The 14,763-nt window shown below is 50.9% G+C and overlaps 1 protein-coding gene, 1 long non-coding RNA gene and 1 pseudogene across 7 annotated transcripts in view; 2 read left to right on the forward strand and 1 right to left on the reverse strand.

Annotated features, from left to right (window-relative positions):
* Positions 1-2: 2 nt before the first annotated feature.
* The window catches only part of KLHL22 (kelch like family member 22), a 55,067-nt gene continuing 40,306 nt past the window's right edge, over positions 3-14,763 (forward strand). Inside the window, exons 1-3 of one of the 6 annotated variants that reach the window (XM_024239799.3) lie at positions 83-130; positions 2,718-2,787; positions 6,685-6,944. In XM_024239799.3, coding sequence (XP_024095567.3) covers positions 2,775-2,787; positions 6,685-6,944 — 273 coding nt within the window. In that variant the 5' untranslated portion in view covers positions 83-130; positions 2,718-2,774. Of the gene's footprint in view, positions 131-351; positions 4,798-6,077; positions 6,162-6,684; positions 6,945-14,763 lie in introns of those variants that run through there. The other 5 variants (XM_063722955.1, XM_063722954.1, XM_002830876.3 and 2 more) reach the window with 5 other exon arrangements.
* Positions 6,828-14,763, reverse strand: part of LOC129052708 (uncharacterized) — a 28,842-nt gene continuing 20,906 nt past the window's right edge. Inside the window, exon 3 of the long non-coding RNA XR_008517827.2 lies at positions 6,828-6,959. This is a non-coding gene — a long non-coding RNA (uncharacterized LOC129052708). The remainder of the gene's footprint in view (positions 6,960-14,763) is intronic.
* LOC129052707 (keratin, type I cytoskeletal 18-like) lies at positions 9,869-14,395 on the forward strand (annotated as a pseudogene).

Here is a 14,763-nt window from a genome sequence, read left to right on the forward strand (position 1 = left end):
GCGCCCACGTGACGGCCGAGGCCCCCGCCCCGCCGGCGCCTCTCGCCCCGCCTCCCGCCTCCCGCCTCCCGCCTCCCGCCTCCCGCCTCCCTCCTGCTGCGAGTGCGGCCTCGGCTGGCGGCGGCATCAGGTCAGCTGCGAGGCGTGAGCCGGCCGGGCCGGACGGCGGCGAACGCGGGGGGCGGGCGGCAAGCAGGCATCGCTGGGCCGGGGACAAGCTAGCGGCGCGGAGTCCGAGGGGCGCGGGGGCGTGCGCGGGCCTGAGGCGCGGGGGCGGCGACCTGAGGAGAGCCCGCGGCCTGACGTGGCGGGGACGCGGCCGGCGGGATCCCCGGGCGCGGGCGCGTAGGGGCCGGGATCTGGCGCTCGGCCAGGGGCCAGGGTGCGAGGCCTCTTCAGCGCGGCTGCGGGCGCGCCGGCCTCCTGGCACCCGGGCGGGCCCTGTTGCCTGCGGCAGGTCCGAGTGCGGCCTTCCTGGCCGCGACCCTCCGCGCTGGAGCGGGCGGCCTTGCAACAGGCAGGCGACTTGGGGCCGGCCTGACGAGCCTCAGTTCCCTCGATCGGGCCCGGGGACTGCAGCCGTAGGAGCCCAGCCTCACCAGCTCCCCGGGTTTCCTGAGAGGAGCCGGAGATCGCGCTGTCAGTGCAAAATCACCAGAGCGCGAAGCGTCGGCTGCCAGTTCTGACCATTTTAGATCCGGTGCGGGCCGAGCCGAGTGGATCTGGGGCGGGCAGCGGGGGACCGCCACCTTCCGCCTGGGCTCCTCCCTGGGCACCCTCGCTCCGGCCCTCCGCGGGGTTGAGTGCCTCCAAGACGGCTCCCTGGGAGATTCTTCCAGAGCGCACCCTTTGGAAGGCTGCTCCGCTGGGAATCAGGACCCACTCCCTCTCCTCTACCCCAGCCACCCCCTTTGCCTTTGTGGCCGACCTTGCTTCATGCTGCCAAGGATTGAGTTTCTTTGAGGGGATACTGCTCGTTTGGGGGCCCTACAGAAGGCTGAGGGTATCTACTCAGTAAAATGGTACCGAACTGAAAGTTCCTCTGAAATGATTTTGATTCTGCCATCCATCACTTCATAAAAATTCATCTTATATCCTTCAGTTTGTAGCTATGTGGCACTTTAAGCTTCCTTTCTTCTCCCCACTGAAACTTCGAACAGTACAAAACAGGGGGAACTTGGCTTGTGATGACTAAAATTGGGGATATGAGAGCTTCAGCCTAGAGTAGCCGTGTGTCAAGTGAAAATGGGGCCCGGGGGCGGGCGCGGTGGCTCATGCCTGTAATCCCGGCACTTTGGGAGGCCAAGGCTGGCAGATCACCTGAGGTCAGGAGAGACTAGCCTGGCCAACATGGTGAAACCTCGTCTCTACTAAAAATACAAAAATTAGCTGGGTGTGGTGACACGCGCCTGTAATCCCAGCTACTCGGGAGGCTGAGGTAGGAGAATCACTTGAACCCAGGAGATGAAGGCTGCAGTGAGCCAAGACCCTACCACTGCACTCTAGCCTACACCATATAGTGAAACCTCTTCTCTACAAAGAAAATTTGAAAAATTAGCCGGGCGCAGTGGTGAGCTCCTGTTGTTCCAGCTTCTGAGGAAGCTGAGATGGGAGAATCACTTGAACCTGGGAGCTTGAGGCTGCAGTGAACCTCAAGCTGTCTCACCCCAGATAGCCAGGACTACAGGTGTACATCACCATGCCTAGTTAATTTTTAAATTTTTTGTAGAGAAGGGTCGCGCTATATTGCCCAAGGTGGTCTTGAACTCCACCTACCTGGACCTCCCAAGGCACTGGGATTACAGGCATGAGCCACCACACCCAGCCTACTTTGCACTTTTTTTTTTTTTTTTGGGGGGGACAAAGTCTGGCTCTGTCGCCCAGGCTGGGGTGCAATGACGCAATCTTGGCTCACTGCAACCTCCACCTCCTGGGTTCAATCGATTCTCCTGCCTCAGCTTCCCCCCTCCTCAGCCTTCCGAGTAGCTGAGATAACAGGCGTGCGCCACCACGCCCCACTAATTTTTGTATTTTTAGTAGAGATGGAGTTTCCTCATGTTGGCCAGGCTGGTCTTGAATTCCTGACCTCAGGTGAGCCTCCCATGTTGGCCTCCCAAAGTGCTGGGATTACAGGCATGAGCCACTGTGCCCAGCCTACTTTGCACATTGTTTTTTTGTTTGTTTTTTGTTTTTGAGATGGAGTCTCGCACTGTCATGCAGGCTGGAGTGCAGTGGCGCGATTCTCCTGCCTCAGCCTCCCAAGTGTCTGGGATTATAGGTGCCTGCCACCATGCCCGGCTAATTTTTTTGTATTTTTTGTAGAGATGGGGTTTCACTATGTTGGCCAGGCTGGTCTTGAACTCCTCACCTCATGATCCATCCGCCTCAGCTTCCTGAAGTGTTGGGATTACAGGCGTGAGCCACCGCACCTGGCCACTTTGCACATTTTGACTGTTGTATAATGTTCTGTCAAATCACTGTGGCATGACATCTGTTCTCCTGAGGGTGGACGTTTTGGTGATTTAAAACCGTATAGATGTGGTTTTAAATGTTTTAAATGTTGCACTCTATGCTGTGCTCCTTCACAGCAGAGAATTGATTCATTTTTCGGCAAATCCCCCTTAGCCCCTAGCTAAGTTTCTTAAATTGTTCTTGGTAAATGTGCTTTGCCTGCCCATGGAAGATGTCTTTCTGTTTTACCATACTTGTTCTTGCAGTAGGTGTTTAGAGAGTAGCTGCCATTTATCCCTTCCCAAGAGAGCAGAGGCACTACTATGCTCACAGAAGGTGAGGATCCACCTGGGGGCTTGATGTCTGTTGGGGTAGTCAGTTGTGGAGGTCACCCTCAGAGAAGGAGGCCCTCTTGACTCTGCGGTGGTCATGGTGGTGATGAGAAAGCTGAGGCGTGGATATATGAGACAAGTGCCCAGAGTCTGTCATTAGCAAGTGGTACAGCCAGCCATGGGGGCTTTTGAGATGTTTGTGAGATAAAGCCTCACCCCTCAAGAAGCCAGAATCTCCTTGTGGTGGGTAAATAGGCAGGTTTGGTCTGGGCGCGGTGGCTCACGCCTGTAATCCCAGCACTTTGGGAGGCCAAGGCAGACGGACACCTGAGGTCAGGAATGCGAGACCAGCCTGACCAACATGGTGAAACCCCGTTTCTGCTAAAAATGCAAGAAAATTAGCTGGGTGTGGTGGTGCATGCCTGTAATCCCAGCTACTGGGGAGGCTGAGGCAGGAGAATCACTTGAACCTGAGAGGCAGAGGTTGCAGTGAGCCGAGATCGCACCACTGCACTCTAGCCTGGGTGACAGAGCGAGACTCCATCTTGAAAAAAAATAAAAGGCAGGTTTGAATGGTGGGGCATATTTGTCATGTTCTCTGTACAACGACAGAGGGAGAAGTAATCGAGCTAGACCTTGACCAATATGGGACTGAGAGACAGATGGCCTAGATGGGTGACTAAAGGTGTTCAGAGGATGACAGGTATCCCTTTTGGACTAAGGACTACTGATGGGGCTGAGTAGGTAAGGCTTGAAGGAGAGCAGCCTGGGGAGGATGAGACAAGAGGTAGGGAAACCGGTAGGGGCATCACTGCTGTGGTCTGACCCAGAGTGGTAGCCCTGGAGGAGTAGAGGGTGGCTGTCTGAGATGGAGGAGAGACGAAGGAATCAGAACTATTGGGTTCATAGGGCACATGGGTTAGGAAAAATATTAAGACAGTGAGGTTTCCAAGATGGAAATGGTAGCTTTGATAGCAAAATTAGACAAGTTGGAGGGCTACTAGCTAGATTAGGCACTGAGCTGTAGGTGAAACTGGGAATGTGAACCACTGGGAAAGAAGGGTGGGCTCGAGCAGGGTGTGTGGGATGAAAGTGAGAGGTCAGAAAAGGGAGAATTATCATAGGGCAGAGTTTCCAGGCAAGAGAATCCTAAGTGAGAGGTGGTCATGGGGGATACACCTTGGCTCTGGCCATCTCTGGGGCCTTGGTGAGAAAGATGAGCCAGCCCAGGAGGGGGAAAGGAATAGGTGAGTGGCTGGGTAGAGGTCCCAGGTCCTGGAGGCAGACTGAGGGGCAGGCACAGATACCTGAGTATGTTTGATGGGAAGCAGTAGAGCATCCAGGGGCTGGGGTGGGGGGTGACCCTGAGCCTCAGTAGTGAAGAGAGAGACCTCTTCTTTTTGGCAAGTTTTATATTAGCATCTATTTTTCATTTTTTCTTTTAAAGATATATAATCATGTGCCACACAGTGACGTTTCAGTCAGTGACAGACCAGACCACATGAAGGATGGTGGTCCCATATTTTTACTGTTCCTTGTCTATGTTTAGATACACAAATACCATTGTGTTACAGTTGCCTATAGTATTCAGTACTGTGATATTGTGAAATATATATTTGGTCTTGTCTCATTTCTTGGCATACAACTTCTAAAATCTTTGGACTTTCCAGAGTGATGCCTTTTTGTATGCTGGCCAGCAGCCCCTAGGTAGCTTCAGGATGGGGGCTGGTGACAGGAAAGGCCAAGGCAGGCATAAGAGGGTTGGGACTTTCAGCCTCACCTCTCAACCTCCAGAGAGGGGAGACGGGCTGAAGATTAAGTTCATCACCAATGACCAGTGATTTAATCAGTCATGCCTACATAATGAAGTTTCCATAAAAATTCTAAATGACTGGGTTTGGAAAACTTCTGGATAGTTGAACACATGGAGGCTCCTAAAGGGTGATGTTCCTGGAGAGGGCCTGGAAGCTCTGCACCACTTCCCACGTGTCTGGCTCCATGCATCTCTTCATCTGTATCCTTTGCAGTACCCTTTATAAAAAACCAGTAGACATGAATATTTTCCTGAGTTCTGTGAGTCGCTCTAACAAATGAATTGAACCCAAGAAGGGGATCTTGGGAACCCAATTTATAGTCTATTGGTCAGAAGCACAGGTGAAACAACCTGGGAGACTCAGCCCTCAACCTGTGGGATCAGACACTGTCTCCAGGTAGATAGTGTTAGAGTTGAATTAGAGCAGGGGTCCCCAACCCCCAGGCCTCAGACCTGTATCAGTCTGTGGCTGGTTAGGAACCGGGTGGCACAGCAGGAGGTGAGTGGAGGGCGATCCAGCATTACCACCTGAGCTCCACCTCCTGTCAGATCAGAGGTGGCATCACATTCTCATAGGAGCACAAACCCTGCTGTGAACCGTGCATGTGAGGGGTCCAGATTGTGTGCTCCGAAAGAGAATCTAGCTAATGCCTGATAATCTGAGGTGGAACAGTTTGATCCCGAAACCATTCCCCGACCCCATGGAAAAATTGTCTTCCAGGAAAGTGGTCCCTAGTGCCAAAAAGATTGGGGACTGCTGAATTAGAAGACACCCAGCTGGTATCTGTGGCAGAATTGATTGCTTGCTTGTTAATGGGGAAAAACCCTCACACATTTGGTCACAGAAGTCTCCTGTGTTTGTTGTGGTATAAGAGGAGAGGAAAAGCTGTGTTTTTTTCATTCAGAACTACAGTAACATGCTGTAGAAGTATGTAGCTTAGGAGCAATTGGCTGTACCTTATGGCCTAGATGTGTAGTAGTCTCTACCATCTAGGTTTGTGTAGGTGTACCCTGTGATGTTCACACACTGAGGAAATTGCCTCCAGCGATGCATGTCTCAGAATGTATCCCCAACATTACGTGATGCGTGACTAGAGGTAATTGGAGAATAAACATATTTTGGGGAGAGGAAAGTAGGATGAAGTGAGGTGGAGAAGACAGATGTTCACATCTTGTAGCTGACTGTGCTGTGCCTACAGAGCCTGCAGCTTGGCCATGCCTCGCAGTGTGGGACTGGCCACTCCCTGACCTGAGCAGCTGGCTATCCACAGTCACTTCTGGTTGGTCCATGGCAAAAGTGCATTTGCAGTAGGTTCGTTTTACTGGTTAGGTTTTAGAGGCTCCAATTCAAATCAGTTTGCAGTTTTTGAACGTACTGACTCAATTATTAGAAGATAACCTTTAATTTAAAAGGCAATGCAGATGAATTTAAATGCATCAGGTTCAATCACAGTTACTGTGCTTGACTCTCAGAATTTCAGTAAAAGAAAGTAGGCCCTGGAAGTGCCCCACCTTGGCACCCACCTCCCAGACTCCTGGCTCTGTGTCTCCTGACCACTACTCAGGTCTTGCCATTTTTATGCATCCATTACTATGAGGAAGAACCCAATTTTGTTCATTCAATGGGAGGGAGGAAGAGCTCCTGAGAACCTGATGTGTGCTTATGCTTCATGTTCATTGTTTTACCAATTTTAGAATACCCCAATGGGGTGGGTACTTTTATCTCTCTTTTTACAATTGGGGAGCTCGAGGCTCAGTTTGGTCATGTTGTAAGTCCCTGTGGAGTTGGGCTCCAACCCAGGTCAGTCTGTTTCTCAAAACCCTTCTGTTTGACTTTGCCGCTGAAGAAGATACAATGAGATGAAGAGTCTTGGGCATGATGGCACACAGGTCATCAGGAAAAAGGCCATCAGGAAGTTGGACTAGAGGTGGGAGGGGAGAAGGAATTAGGGGATTTGGAAATAGAGGGAAAACAGGTGAGCCTGAGGGAGGCACAGGAGCAAGGGGAGCAACAGAGCTGGCCAGTCCGTGTGTGGTGGGGCTGATGCCTGCCTGCTCACCCCTGTCCCCTGTTTTGCCAACTGTCAGGCCACAGTGGTAAGGGATCTTGTGGCTGTCAGCATGGCGGAGGAGCAGGAGTTCACCCAGCTCTGCAAGTTGCCTGCACAGCCCTCCCACCCACACTGCGTGAACAATACCTACCGCAGCGCACAGCACTCCCAGTCTCTGCTCCGAGGGCTGCTGGCTCTCCGGGACAGCGGAATCCTCTTCGATGTTGTGCTGGTGGTGGAGGGCAGACACATCGAGGCCCATCGCATCCTGCTGGCTGCGTCCTGCGATTACTTCAGGTGAGTTCACTAGAACTGTTTGTAAGAAGAATAACAAAGGTAATCCTGGCTCTGCTAGTAAAGGTACTGGCGGTGACAGTGGCTGGTCTCCTGCTCACCTCAGAGCCGCCCCTACTCCTTGTGGTTATGACTTAGTCAACAAGTATGACAGACAGAAGGGGGTCTTAGAATTCATTTTTCATTCAGTGATCCTGTCTCTTGGGCTTTGCCTTCTCTTCTCTTCTCTTCCCTCTCTTCTCTTCCTTTTCTTTTCCTTTTCTCTCTCTTTTCTTTTCTCTTTTCTTTCCTCCTTTCTCTCCTCCCCTCCCCTCTCCTCCCCTCCCATCTTCTCCCCTACCCTCCCCTCCCTTACCTTTCCTCCCCTCCCTCAGTAATTATTGCTGTGTATGCATTACCTTCTGGCTCACACCTCTCATCCCTCAGGTGTTAGCCTCTGGCCCTCCCACTGAGCTCTGTGGCCCCTCTGGGGTTTCTTATGGCCTCCTTCTTGACCCCATCCCAGCACTTGGCACAGTGTGAGGAACCACTGGCTTATCTGTCTTTTCCACTGGGTTGGAATCTGTCTCTTATCCCTAGCGCCTAACGTGGTTTTCACATATTCAAACAATACCCATGGCTTAAATGAATAAATTTATGTGCACAGATAGCAGATCAGTACACCATTTGCCCTGTTGTCTGCACTGCTCTGCACTCGAGGAGGTGGGTGTCACCACCCTTATTTCACATAGGTGGCATGAGCCTGAGAAGGACTGAGGGCCACTCGTTGTCCCCAGCAAGGTTGTCATGGGACTCCAAGCCTGAGGTGTTCCATTCTAGCTCTGATTCTGTTCGATCATTTTGTCTTCAAGGCTTGGTTGTAGTTCTCTCTCTCTCTCTTTCTCTTTATCTCTCTCTCTTTTTTTAATTAGGAACTATCAAGCAAAATATGTATGGTTTAAGTGCCTTCTGTCTCCAGAAGGAGTTTTGGAGAATGTGACCCAGTGGTGGCTTGGTGCAGATGTGTCCAGGAGCAGCAGAGTTCTTTCAGTTCACCAGGGAAATTCAGCTGAGGCCTTTAATAAGCATTAAGATAACATACGGGACAGTGGGTAGGGTAGAGGAGCTGAGGGCCCCCTGCAGGGGACTTAGGACCTGTATAGGAGAGGACGGCCAGAGGCTGCGGAGCCTGTGGGATCCCCTGGGCTCACCCTCAGCCCTTCTTGATTTAGTGTCATACCACTCTTTCTGAAGGTGACAGTGTAGGCAGCCTTTCCCTAATCTGTCAAAAACCTTATGTGGCTTTCCACCTCCTCCAGGAGCAATTTCTAGCCCTTTCCACAGCCCCCCTTGGGTAAACCTCTTATGAGAGGTGTCCTGCTCTCCGGGGTGATTACAATGCAACACTAACACCCCCTGCATCCCTCCACTTCCATTGGGAAGGGGAGCGGGAGAGATGGCAACATCTGGGAGATGAACCCAGAGTCATCTCAGAGGGGTGTGTGTGTGTGTGTGTGTGTGTGTGTGTGTGTGTGTGTGTGTAAATAAGAAATAGAGGCCAGGTGCAGTGGCTCACACCTGTAATCCCAGCACTTTGGGAGGCCGAGGCAGGTGGATCACTTGAGGCCAGGAGTTTGAGACTAGCCTGGCAAACATGGTGAAACCCTGTCTCTACTAAAAAAAAAAAAAAAAAAAAAAAATTAGCTGGGTGTAGTGGTGGGTGCCTATAATCCCAGCTACTTGGGAGGCTGAGGCAGGAGAATTGCTTGAACACGGGATGCGGAGTTTGCAGTGAGCCGAGATTGCGCCACTGCACTCCAGCCTGGGTGACAGAGCAAGACGCTGTTTCAAAAAAACAAAAAAGAGGCCGGATGTGGTGGCTCACGCCTGTAATCCTAGCACTTTGGGAGGCTGAGGCGGGTGGATCACCTGAGATTAGGAGTTCAAGACCAGCCTGGCCAACATAGTGAAACCCCATCTCTACTAAAAATACAAAAACTAGCAGGACGTGGTGGCACATGCCTGTAATCCCAGCTACTTGGGAGGCTGAGGCAGGAGAATCGCTTGAACCCAGGAGGCGGAGGTTGCAGTGAGCTGAGAAAGAGGCCAGGCTCGGTGGCTCACTCCTATAATTCCAGCACTTTGGGAGGCCGAGGAGGGCGGATCACTTGAGGTCAGGAGTTGGAGACCAGCCTGACCCACATGGCAATACCCCGTCTCTACTAAAAATACAAAATTAGCTGGGCGTGGTAGCACATGCCTGTAATCCCAGCTACACAGGAGGCTGAAGCAGGAGAATTGCTTGAACCCAGGAGGCGGAGGTTGCAGTGAGCCGAGATCGCACCACTGCATTCCAGCCTGGGCAACAAGAATGAAACTCCGTCTCAAAAAAAAAAAAGAAAAGAAATAGACCATTCCCAAGTGTAATAGCATGTTTATTATTTGTTTTAGTTACTTGTGAAATGTTAAAATGATAAAGGACTATTTTTTCCCCAGTATGACTGGTAAAGATGTGTGAGAGGCTTGTAATATTTGATATGGGCAAGGGTAGAGAGAAGGGCATTTAGGGGTGAGCTGGCCCATAGTTTAGGGCCCTGCAGTTGTATGTTGGGTGTCTATGTAGGTGTCATTCCCGTGGGATGATGCACCCAGTGCTGAGACATGGTGCAGGACAGAGCCCTTCTGTTCTGTGTTATCCAATGGAGCCACTGCAAACTGGGCAGTGTGGTGTGTCTACTGATAGGGAGTGAAAAACCTCAGGACCTGGTGGAAGATGATCCCACCATGAAGATCTGGAAGGATCTTGCTGCACCCTGGGGACTCAGCAAAGGGCAAAGAGAGAGAGAGGCTGACTTTCTTCTGTTTACTGCATTGTCTGAATTATTTTACAAAGAACATAAATTTCTTTTTTTTTTTTTTTTTTTTTTTTGAGACAGAGTCTCACTCTGTCACCCAGGTGCGATCTCGGCTCACTGCAACTTCTGCCTCCGGGTTCAAGCAATTCTCCTGCCTCAGCCTCTTGAGTAGCTGGGACTACAGGTGTGCACCACCACGCCCGGCTAATTTTTTGTATTTTTAGTAGAGACAGGGTTTCACCATGTTGGCCAGGCTGATCTTGAACTCCTGACCTTGTGATTTGCCCTCCTTGGCCTCCCAAAGTGCTGGGATGACAGGCGTGAGCCACACCACGCCCAGCCTTTTGTTTGTTTTTTTTGTTTTGAGATGGAGTCTCGCCCTGTCCCCCAGGCTGTAGTGCAGTGGGGCAATCTCGGCTCACTGCAACCTCTGCCTTCTGGGTTCAAGTGATTCTCCTGCCTCAGCCTCCTGAGTAGCTGGGGTTACAGACGTATGCCACCAAACCCGGCTAATTTTTGTATTTTTAGTAGAGACCGGGTTTTGCCATGTTGGCCAAGCTGGTCTCCAACTCCTGACCTCAGGTGATCCGCCTGCCTTGGCCTCCCAAAGTGTTCGGATTACAGATATGAGCCACCATGCCTGGCCTCTTCTCTACCTTTTCTGTCCTGTGGAATTTTTTCTTCTTTGGCCCGCTTGAGGTGCCTCCTCCTCTGGAGGGCTTTCCCTAATTGTCCCTTGCTGTTTCCCAGGTGGAGGAATCTCAGTTTTCCTGAAGGGCAGAGAGCTGTACTGCCCTGCTGCAGGAAGCCTCTTCTGCTCTTTCTGTGTACTCTATACACAGTTTAGGAATTGGATGGCCAGACTGCATTTTCTTTTTTTGACTTTTGTTAATAACTTTTCATTGCACACTTACTTTGGCTCCCCTGACCCTACACCCACCTTGTATGCTTTAACCTTGTATGCTTCTGAGGTGGTTTCTCCTCCCCTCCTGGACCCTTATAGTCTGATGAGCCCAAGGGCTCTGTCCTTTTTATACAACCTCCACGGGTCACCTCGTCCCTCCCTAAGTTTTCATACCATCTGTGAATTATAAAAGACTGCTTTGCTGAACTCAATGTCTGTTACTTTAAAAGTTTGGATACAATTGATGATTTTATTTTTAAAAAATTAATAGCACTTTATCCCCAAAAGAGAGAGAAAGTTGTATTCCCCACAAAACACAAAGCCCAGATGTTTTCCAGGGTAGGTGTGCCTTTTATGAAAAGACTCCAATGCCATTTAAATTTTTTCAGAGCAGTTTCAGAAAAAGAAAAAAAAATTTTTTTTAGTTAGTTGGGCAAGGTGGCATAGCCTATAGTCCCAGCTACTTGGGAGGCTGAGGAGGGAGGATAGCTTGAGCTTGAGAGGTTGAGGCTGCAGTGAGCCATGATCATGCCACTGCACTCTAGCTTGGATGACAAAGTGAGAGACCTCTTTTCTCTTAAAAAAAAAAAAAAAAAAAAGGGCTGAGCACAGTGGCTCACACCTATAATCCCAGCGTTTTGGGAGGCCAAGGTGGGCAGATTGCTTGAGCCCTAGAGTTCGAGACCAGTTTGGGCAACGTGGCGAAACCCCATGTTTATAAAAAATACAAAAATTAGGGCTGGTCACGGTGGCTCACGCATGTAATCCCAGCACAATGGGAGCCCAAGGCCGGCAGATCACTTGAGGCCAGGAGTTCGAGACCAGTGTGGCCAACATGGCAAAAACCCATCTCTACTAAAAATACAAAAATTAGCTGGGCATAGTGGTGCACACCTGTAATTTTAGCTACTCAGGAGGGTAAGGCTTGAGAATCGCTTGAGCCTGGGAGGTGGAGGTTGCAGTGAGCTGAGATTGCGCCACTGCACTCCAGACTGGATGAGAGAGTGAGATTCTGCCTCAAAAAGAAAAAAACAAACAAACCTGGGCACGGTGGCTCATGCCTGTAATCCTAGCACTTTGGGAGGCTGAGGCAGGTGGATCACCTGAGGTCCAGAGTTGGAGACCAGCCTGGCCAACATGGCGAAACCCCGTCTCTACTAAAAATACAAAAATTAGGTCGTCGGCAAAGCCTGAGTCCTGTCCTCTCGCTCTCCTCCCCGGACAGCATGAGCTTCACCACTCGCTCCACCTTCTCCACCAACTACTGGTCCCTGTGCTCTGTCCAGGCTCCCAGCTATGGCACCTGGCCGGTCAGCAGTGTGGCCAGCGTCTATGCAGGCGCCGAGGGCTCTGGTTCCTGGATCTTTGTGTCCTGCTCCACTAGCTTCCGGGGCTGCATGGGGTCTGGGGGCCTGGCCGCGGTGATGGCTGGAGATCTGGTAGGAATGGGAGGCATCCAGAACGAGAAAGAGACCATACAAAGCCTGAATGACCGCCTGGCCTCCTACCTGGACAGAGCGAGGAGCCTGGAGACGGAGAACCGGAAGCTGGAGAGCAAAATCCGGAAGCACTTGGAGAAGAAGGGACCCAGATCAGAGACTGGAGGCATTACTTCAATACCATCGAGGACCTGAGGGCTCAGATCTTTGCAAATACTGTGGACAACGCCCATATCTTTCTGTAGATCAACAGTGCCCGTCTTGCTGCTGATGACTTTAGAGTCAAGTATGAGACAGAGCTGCCCATGCACACTAGTCTGTGGAGAGCAACATACATGGGCTTTGCAAGGTCATTGATGAAACAAATGTCCCTCAGCTGTAGCTGGAGACAGAGATCGAGGCTCTCAAGGAGGAGCTGCTCTTCATGAAGAAGAACCATGAAGAGGAAGTAAAAGGCCTACAAGCCCAGATTGCCGGCTCTGGGTTGACTGTGGAGGTAGATGCCCCCAAATCTCAGGACCTCGCCAAGATCGTGGCAGACATCCAGGCTCAATATGACGAGCTGGCTCGGAAGAAACGACAGGAGCTGGACAAGTACTGGTCTCAGCAGATTGAGGAGAGCACCACAGTGGTCACCATGCAGTCCACTGAGGTTGGAACTGCTGAGATGACAATCACGAAGTTGAGACGTACGTCCAGTCCTTGGAGATCAACCTGGACTCCTTGAGAAATCTGAAGGCCAGCTTGTAGAACAGCCTGAGGGAGGTGGAGGCCTTCTATGTCCTATAGATGGAGCAGCTCAGTGGGATCCTGCTGCACCGGGAGTCAGAGGTGGCACAAATCCGGGCAGAGGGACAGTGCCAGGCCCAGGAGTAGGAGGCCCTGGTGAACATTAAGGTCAAGCTGGAGGCTGAGATCACTACCTACTGCCGCCTGCTGGAAGATGGGGAGGACTTCAGTCTTGGTGATGCCCTGGACAGCAGCAACTCCATGCAAACCATCCAAAAGACCACCACCTGCCAGATAGTGGATGGCAAAGTGGTGTCTGAGACCAATGACACCAAAGTTCTGAGACATTAAGCCACCAGAAGCAGGGTATCCTTTGGGGAGCAGGAAGCCAATAAAAAGTTCAGAGGTCAAAAAAAAAAAAATTAGCCAGGTGTCATGGCGCATGCCTGTAATCCCAGCTACCTGGGAGGCTGAGGCAGAAGCACCGCTTGAACCTGGGAGGCGGAGGTTGCAGTGAGCCGAGATCGCACCACTGCATACCAGCCTGGGCGACAGAGTGAGACTCTGTCTCAAAAAAAAAAAAAAAAAAGAAAACAAACAAAACAAAACATAAATTAGCCGGGCATGCCTATAGTCTCAGCTTCTGGGGAGGCTGAGGTGGGAGGATCGCTTAAACCTGGGGAGGTCGAGGCTACAGTGAGCCATGAGTTGTGAATGTGCCACTGCACTCCAGCCTGGGTGACACAGCAAGACCTTGTCTCAAAAAAAACAAAACAAAACATTGGTTTCATGCTAGGGAATCTGTCTTACTAGTTACATGCCAGGGAATCATGGCATTCATCAATTCATGACAACCCAACATATCTGCATACATGTCTATATAGCATATCTGCAGACATGGTAAGCAGGCATGTGATAACATTCAGCATCCATTCTCACAGTTAAAAAGTTTTTTAAGCAGGGCGTGGTGGCTCAAACCTATAGTCCCAGCTACTTGGGAGAGTAGGCCGGAGGACTGTTTAAGCCCAGGAGTTCTGGGCTGCAATGTGCCATGCCAACAGGGTATCCACACTAAATTTGGCATCAATATGGTGACCTTCCTGGAGCAGGGTTGCCTAAAAAGAGGTGTGAACTGGCCCAGGATGGAAATGGACCAGGTCAAAACTCCCATGCTGATGAGTAGTGGGATCATGTCACTGCACTGCAGCCTGGACACCATAGCGAGGGTCTATCTCTCAAAAACAAACAAAAACCAAGAAACTTTTTGGGCCGGGCAGGGTGGCTCACACCTATAACCCTAGCACTTTGGGAGACTGAGGTGGGCAGATCAGTTCAGTCCTGGAGTTTGAGATTAGCCTAGGCAACATGGCAAAACCCTATCTCTACAAAAAATACAAAAATTAGCTGGGCATGGTGGCACACACCTGTAGTCCCCACTACTTGGGAGGCTGAGGTGAGAGGATTGCTTGAGCCTGGAGGTCGAGGCTGCAGTGAGCCAAGCCAAGAGGGTGCCACTACAGTCCAGCTTGCACGACAGAGTGAGACTCCATTTCCAAAAGAAAAAAAAAATTTTTTTTTTTTTTTTTTTTTGAGATGGAGTCTCTCTCTGTTGCCCAGGCTGGAGTGCAGTGGCATGATCCCTGCTCACTGCAACCTCCGCCTACCAGGTTCAAGTGATTCTTCCACCTCAGCTTCCTGAGTAGCTGTGAGTACAGATGCATGCCACCACACCCGGCTAATTTTTGTATTTTTTGAAAGAGACATGGTTTCACCATGTTGGCCAGGCTGGTCTTGAACTCCTGACCACAGGTGATCCACCCACCTCGGCCTCCCACAGTGCTGGGATTACAGGTGTGAGCCACTGCGCCCAGCCTATTTTTATGTATTATTATTTTTTAGACTAGTCAAATGCAGTA

Source organism: Pongo abelii, chromosome 23, assembly GCF_028885655.2.
Source record: "Pongo abelii isolate AG06213 chromosome 23, NHGRI_mPonAbe1-v2.0_pri, whole genome shotgun sequence".
NCBI classification, from domain to species: Eukaryota; Metazoa; Chordata; class Mammalia; order Primates; family Hominidae; genus Pongo; species Pongo abelii.